General features: G+C 48.0%; 1 protein-coding gene across 2 annotated transcripts in view; it reads right to left on the bottom strand.

The window, feature by feature from the left end:
- Nucleotides 1–1868: 1868 nt before the first annotated feature.
- The window catches only part of DOK5 (docking protein 5), a 14438-nt gene continuing 9020 nt past the window's right edge, over nt 1869–7286 (bottom strand). The window contains exons 3-8 of one of the 2 annotated variants that reach the window (XM_057380739.1): nt 7092–7206; nt 6874–6993; nt 5955–6144; nt 5234–5369; nt 4391–4511; nt 1869–2396 (exon numbers count right to left, since the gene is read on the bottom strand). In XM_057380739.1, the coding sequence (XP_057236722.1) occupies nt 2329–2396; nt 4391–4511; nt 5234–5369; nt 5955–6144; nt 6874–6993; nt 7092–7206 (750 nt within the window). In that variant the 3' untranslated portion in view covers nt 1869–2328. The remainder of the gene's footprint in view (nt 2397–4390; nt 4512–5233; nt 5370–5954; nt 6145–6873; nt 6994–7091; nt 7207–7286) is intronic. The other variant, XM_057380740.1, reaches the window with a different exon arrangement.

Below are 7286 nucleotides of genomic sequence, written 5' to 3'. Positions count from 1 at the left end.
GAAAATTCCAAGAGAAGGGTTCTTCCTGCCTCTTCCACTGCTCCAATCCTGCAGATACCATCACTACAACCCCTGAAATGTGGCTCCCCTCTCAGTGGTTGCCTAAAGTGTCCCTAAAATGCTTTAATTCCTGTCTGTGTCAGAAAGGAGGGCATTTCTGTGCACATCAACATCTCCTGATCACACWGCTAATCGTCGCCTCCTCGCTTCAGAGGCAGGGGAAATAAATATTTTCCCTGGGAGTGARTAAATTCAAATTTGACAGCTGAAGTGATAGAAGTTAATGGGGAGAGCGGCGTGAGGGTGATAAAGGATGATTGAGGGGCACAGAGGCAGCGGGGCAGGGTTAATCCCACAGGGCAGGGATGAGCATTGCTCCTTTATCCTCCCCTCCACTGCCAGTTTTTAATAATGACACAGACACAGTTTAGGGGATAAAAAGGGTTTTACCTCGGGATTTGGGATCCCAAGTGCACAACTTGATGGCAGAATGCACCCCCATGTACAGCACGGATACAAGTTTTATAGATTTTAAGAATTAGTGTATCTATCTAGGATTCCCCAATAAGAAACTTTAAAAATGCAGTGATGTCCCCCTATTCTAATGAATCCTGAGGCCAGAGCCCACTTTACACAAGATGTTCTGGACAGAAGGCTTCACCCAAGGCTGGAGCTCAGGTTTAAGATAGCACAGGGTACACTGACTCCTTTTTTAGGATATTTGGTCTCTCTGCCCAGCAAAACTCCTAAACTAAGCTGGAATATCAGGCTCCAGGAATTTACAAACATGTTGGTTAAGGGGTATGAGGGATACATAAAGGGTACAGAAAATGTATAAAAGGATATAAAAGTGTACATGAAAGGAAAGGCAAAAATCATCAGTGCTGTGCATTGGGGTGGGATCTTCATTTTTACAGCTGCAAGGAGCCACAAAGATCMATCCAGCAGGACAGAGTTTGGGGTTTTTATCCAAAAACAGCGAGCAGAGGGAAGACACTGGGGCAGGACAGGACAGGGCTGGGACTGTGCCCCATGGAGCCCGACACTACCAGCTGCTCCTCTTTCTTTCTCCTTCCCACATTTTCTCTGTTCACAGCAGGAAAGGCAGGAATTCAAAGAATAGGGGTTTTTTGGGGTGTCTTAGAGCAGGTGAACCCCTCCCTCCTCTAACTTGAAGGGTTCCCAAAGTGTTTAAAAGCTGGGAAAACACTCCCATACAAACCCCCAGGCAGCTTCACCAGCCAGGATCATCTCAGAAGCGCTTGGTTTAACGAGCCTGCATTTAAACCCGGGCTTAGAGCGGCTTTTTTTTGTGTTCTCTGTGATTGGGGTKTTCATCCACAGTGGTGCTGTTCCAGTCACTGCACGAGTGAGAGGTGAATTCAAGATTTCTGCACTGTCACACCCACGATAAAATCACAGCTCAGTAGGGAACGCTTTGGCAGGAGCAAACCTGGAACTGCAGCCCTCTTGGCCATAAATGCCTTCCAATCCTTATTTCTGTAGGCAGCTCAGCTCTGGAATGAAGAGAACATAATCCTTATTTACAGTAAATTAAAATTGAGTTTGCACTGCGGGGTTCCTTCCACAACGCTGGCATATTGATTTTATTTCMTTCAGAAAAACATTTAACTTTAGAAACACACCCTGAGAGCCTCCCTCCCCTCTGGTTCTGTTACTACAACACTCCTGGGGATGGAAATCTAACATTTTTGGATTTCCTGTTCAAGGCAGGACATTGCAATCCAGCAATCCTAATTATTAATTGATTGACAAAAAAACACTGCACCACTAATGAAGTGGGATTCTTTTTATTTTCAATGTTCATAGAGGCGGAAATAAATACAGGAGAGAGAAGATTCCTCCAAAAGAAATCAATCAAGTCTTCAAACAGGAAAAAATATATCCATGAGCTGCTTCAAACTGGCCACCATTCCCGAGGTCAGGAACAGGGTAACGATAATGGGAAAAACTGAAGAAAAGCATTTTCACAGGGGTGCACAGAAAATGTAAACTGCACTACAGAGGAGTCTTTACAACACACCTATCATACAAAATCATTGGGAAGTGTTTAGGGAGTGGTTCCTGCTCTGTCCAGATGGAAAATATAAAAGAAACACCCCGAGGGTTTGGTGGTTTGGTTCCTCTCCCTGGTATTTGTAGAAGAGTTTCTGCTTTTGGCAAAGTTTAAAAAAATCCTTCGTATTGTAAGAAGTTTTTGTCCAAGCTGAACTTCTCTGCATTTCTATCCTCACTCATCGTCACCACTGTCATCCACTGGGGCTGCTGSTCAGAGCACAAAGAGTTTGTAAAGCTCTTTCCAGGTTTTTATCGATGCTCTGATCTGTAGGTTGGAAAAGTGTCCGTGCGATGGAGCTTCACCGGGCTGGAAACATCTTCAGTGAGCCAGGAGGAAAAAGCAGAACAGCCTCAGTTAAACACAGGCACCTCGGTCAGTGATTCACACACAGCATCATGTCAGATGCAGATTAATTAATTAAATCTATCCCTGCTTAATCTGCTCCTCCAGCTCAGAAATACCCACACAAATTTTCTTTACCACTTCATTCAGAACAGCAATTTGTACAAAGCAAATTAACTTTTTTCAAGTTTTTACTTTCATTTAAAATGTAAAAACGCTCTCTAAATCCWTTTTTTCCCCCAGTTTAACAAGCAAAATATTTTTCTGGCTGTCAGACAGATGGTTTGTAGCCACACAGTGTGATTTATCCGGGCCAGCTCCACTCTGAGTTTCTGCTTTGCTGAAGGGATCAGTGGGAAGGCACAGGGCTGGCACCCAAATTTATTGTAAAAATGTCCAGGCATGGAAACGCCTCCTTCATCCTCCATCCCTCYTCTCASRGAGCTTTTTCCGTGTGCTGCCTGCCCCCTCTAGTGTTGTACAGACAGAACCAGCAGAAATATCTCCTGCAAGGCTCGATTTTCCCGGTTGGTGTTTTTTCCATTCTGCACACACACCCAGCTCCGCGGGGCTGCCGTTATCCCAGCGCCTCTGAGCATCTCCCGCTCGGGGTGGGGACATGGGAACATCGAGGAGTTTGAACCCTTTGAGACACCCCGAGGGCACAGCCGCTCCTCCCAGAGCCATCCTGGAGCCACCAGATGTCYCCTGGAGACCTCGAGGGACCGATGGATGCGGGAATGTCCTCGGGAGCATCCCTGGAGCTGCTGGGGCAGGAGGGATCGGGCTGTGCTGTCCCACCCCGGGCCGGGCTGAGAGCAGTGACAGCACTGCAAACAGTTTGCCACCAATATTTATTTCCTTTTTCCCCCTAATCCAGCTGTTTTGGGGGATGWGGTTGTTTGGGGTGAATTTTAACAAGGACACAAAATGAGCAATGGGAGGGCAGCCCGAAGTTCTAAAGCCTGGCAAAATGAGCCATTCAGAGTTTGGTGGCAGAGCTCKCCTGAGCCTCCTCCTCTCCAGTTTTACCCCCAGGATAAAACCTCTTTTGAGGTTTTTCTTCTCTCCAAGCAGACAGAACTAACAGGGAAAACACAACTATGGTGGGAGAAAAAGGGGATTTATGAGCTGTTCAACAAAGCAGATTTTTATTGTGGCCTTGACTGAGAATAAGGAAATTACTCTGGGGTTTTGACTGACAATGAGGAAATTACTCCCTGCTCCTGGGATTTGTGTCCCAGCCCCTTCCCCTTGGCTGCCCTTTCTCCAGCACCCCAACATCCAAATTGGGCACACAGCACCCAAAGTGTGAGAAAGGATCCCCTCCCTGCTCCTGCTGACACCCCTGTGCCGAGCTGCCCATCCCGAACAGGACGAGCCCTGTCCCACCAAACAGGCTGGGTGTCACCCTGCGGGGAGGTGGCAGGGTGTGACAGGGTGTGGCAGGGTGTGGCAGGGTGTGGCAGGGTGTGACAGGACGGGGCAGGGCGTGGCAGGGTGTGGCCCTTACCTGGCAGGGTGTGACAGGGCGTGGCAGGGTGTGACAGGGCACAGCCCTTACCTGGCAGGGTGTGATAGGGTGTGACAGGGTGTGGCAGGGTGTGGCAGGGCGTGGCCCTTACCTGGCAGGGTGTGCCAGGGTGTGACAGGGTGTGGCAGGGTGTGGCAGGGTGTGACAGGGCGTGGCAGGGTGTGACAGGGCGTGGCAGGGTGTGACAGGGCACAGCCCTTACCTGGCAGGGTGTGAYAGGGTGTGACAGGGTGTGGCAGGGTGTGACAGGGTGTGACAGGGTGTGGCAGGGTGTGGCAGGGCGTGGCCCTTACCTGGCAGGGTGTGACAGGGTGTGGCAGGGTGTGACAGGGTGTGACAGGGTGTGACAGGGTGTGACAGGGTGTGACAGGGTGTGACAGGGTGTGACAGGTCAGGGCAGGGTGTGGCAGGGTATGACAGGGCGTGGCCCTTACCTGGCAGGCCGAGCAGCTGCCCCGTGCTGTGCTGCCGGGTGATGTGGTGCCAGTAGGCGCTGCGGGGCAGGGGCACCACGGTGCCCAGAGACGCCGCCCGCTCGCTCATCTTCAGCTGCAGCTGCAAGGCAGGACACGGGGTCAGGGATCCGGGGAATGGGGACAGGAACAGCACAGACACTGCCCAAACTGACACTGTCACCTCGTGTCACCATCTCACACCAATATTAACGTTCTCTTGGTGCAGGAGCGCCACTGCCACCCTGAACTGTGGCTCCAGCCTGGGCAGGGGCACATCAGGGGGATCAGGGGAGGCTGAGGTGAAATGGCAARTAGATTGAGGACAAAATCTTCCAAACCAACTCACAGTGATGATTAATCAGAGGAAATTAATGAGACTGTGCACTGACAGCGGAACTCTGTATTTATTCACTTTTAGTGATGCCTTTGCACCCAAAAACATCAAGGACGCTGAGTTCCTGTTGGTTTTTTTTATCTTTGAACAGGAATTCCAGTTATACACATTGCCCTAAATGTTATAATCAAGCAGAATAATATAATAATAATAGCAATATTAATAGGAAGAATAAGATTAAGAATAAAGAAGAAGAAGAAGAAGATTAAGAATAAGAATAAGAATAAGAATAAGAATAAGAATAAGAATAAGAATAAGAATAAGAATAAGAATAAGAATAAGAATAAATTATAACAAGAAGAATAATGATAAGCATCCCACCAAAGAGGCCCAATTTTGGTTGCTGCCCAATGTGGAATCCCAACCCCAATCCTGACCCCAATCCCGACCCCAATCCCAGCCCCAATCCCCACTCCACCCCTCCATACCATGGAGTTCTTCACGCTCTGCAGCAGACGCTCGTGCTGCTCCGCTATGGCCAGGGCAGCAGAGTGAACCTTCTGATAGATTGCTTCCCCATCTCTGGTCTGGAAGATGAACAGCCCTTCCCCAGTGTCACACATCCTGCCAAGGCAAGCACAGGGGACCCAAGTGGGAGATGGAAGTTTCCAGGTCACTGTGAACCAGAAAAACCTTCCCGTGCCTCCCACAAGCAGTGAGAAAACAAAGGTAGATGACAGAAAACAAAATGATTTACTCCTGTTTGCCCATAGCTCTCTGCAGCCCTGGTGTCATTGACTGTTTCAGGTCCTGTTTGTGTCACTCTCTCCMAACAGGGGCTCAGCTGAACCATCAAAAAGTGCAAAAGCTCTGGAGAGTTCCCACCCAGACCCAGATTTTGTGTATTTAGGCTCTGTCTGGAATCTGTGCCAGGCAGGATTAATTTGTCTTCCCCCCTCAGACTTCTAACGCTGCTGATAATGAATTTGGCAGACTTTTGCCTGTCATTTGAAACAATAAATACAAATCCTCAGYGTCCCTGTTGCACTGCCATGGCATTGTTTCAGTGCTTTTCAATTGGGTTTTTTTTTGTAGGAGTGGGTCCAGACCAGCCTATGGCTGAAGCTCAGCTCCCTCCCCCTTGGAAACCCTCTGGAATTATTCCAGAATTCCTCAGGAAGGCAAAGAGAGAGGAAAAGCCCCATTTACCTGCCCGCCTCGAAGGTGAACCAGGCTGGGTCCCGCCCGTAGCGCCGCAGGGCACTTAGAGGCCAAGAGACGAGTTTGACTCTGGGATTCTGGATGTCCCAAAGACAGATATTCTCAAATGTTATCTGCAAGGTACATTCCCCATGCACATCTAAATTAGGGGATGGCATCAAATACACATTGAATCTCTCTGGGAGAAAAACAAAAGGTTAGTCTAAAATCCCTGCCCAGCAAGTCATTCAAGGAATTTCCTATTTTCCTTCTCTAACACATGATCTCATTTCCACTTAGAACTATTCATTCACACACAAAGAACTCCTTCCAATAGCTCAATAAACTCTACGTTTGGGGAATCAAATGTTTRTGTGGGCACTCAGAGCCTGGGGAGAACTGCTCCAGCACAGCCCTGGAATCTGCAAACAGCTCATCAAATGGTGTGCAGGAATAAATCCATGACTGTGCAGGTAATGAGCTCATTTGCATAGCAAAGTGGAGCAGCCACGGGCTCAGGTTTTGCATGYAATTACTGTTATTTATTATTATTTATTATTATTATTATTCTCTTTACAAAGCCTCAGTTCACTGACACCATATTAAAAAGCCACAGCAACAGACTCTTCCTATCTCCAGGAGCAGCTAACTCATCTGAGAAAGAAAAGTGCTGCTCCAAATCATTCTAGGCAATTTATTTATTACCTCTGAGAGCAACTAAACCAAAAGCCAAAATTAAACCCCCAAACAACCAAAACCAAACCCCACAAAACAGGAAGAAGGGTTTGGGAAAAAAACACAATTTTGCTCCTATTTATTTCCAATACGCACATGTACAGTCTAGGCTTGAGAAGGCAATAAAAGGCTTGATAAAAGGCTTGATAATGACACAATTAAAAATGGGARAGGTCAATATTGCTGCACCTACCGCTCTGCTCCCTCTCTACTCCCGATGCCAACAGGTCGGGCTCCCCAAGGCTGATGTCCTGAACCCGTGTTCCCAGGCACTCCATCTGCAGCACTTTGCACCACTCATCTGCCTCCAGCTCTGCAGAGACGCCCAGAAAATCTGTGTGTAGCTACATCACATTTATAACTCCACAATCCCTGCCCTCGTGGTTTTGAAGGAGTTTCTGCTTGACCCACCTGACTCACAAGCGAAGGTTTTGGAGGTGTCATCAGTGAAATAAATCCCCAGCGCGTGTTTCTTGGTGCTTTTTGGCAGCCGGGTGATATTCTTGACATTATTGAGCTCTGTGACCTGGAAAAGYAGGATTGGGAATTTTAATGAAAGGTGGAATCAAAGTTCCTTCCAGTCTGAGCCATTTTTAGGTGAAGGGC

The sequence above is a fragment of the Malurus melanocephalus genome, unplaced genomic scaffold, assembly GCF_030028575.1.
Source record: "Malurus melanocephalus ecotype Western Australia unplaced genomic scaffold, MMel_1.1 scaffold_469, whole genome shotgun sequence".
Lineage (NCBI taxonomy): Eukaryota > Metazoa > Chordata > Aves > Passeriformes > Maluridae > Malurus > Malurus melanocephalus.
The sequence above is the reverse complement of the archived record's forward strand: the minus strand, read 5'-3'. Positions and strand labels throughout refer to the sequence as shown.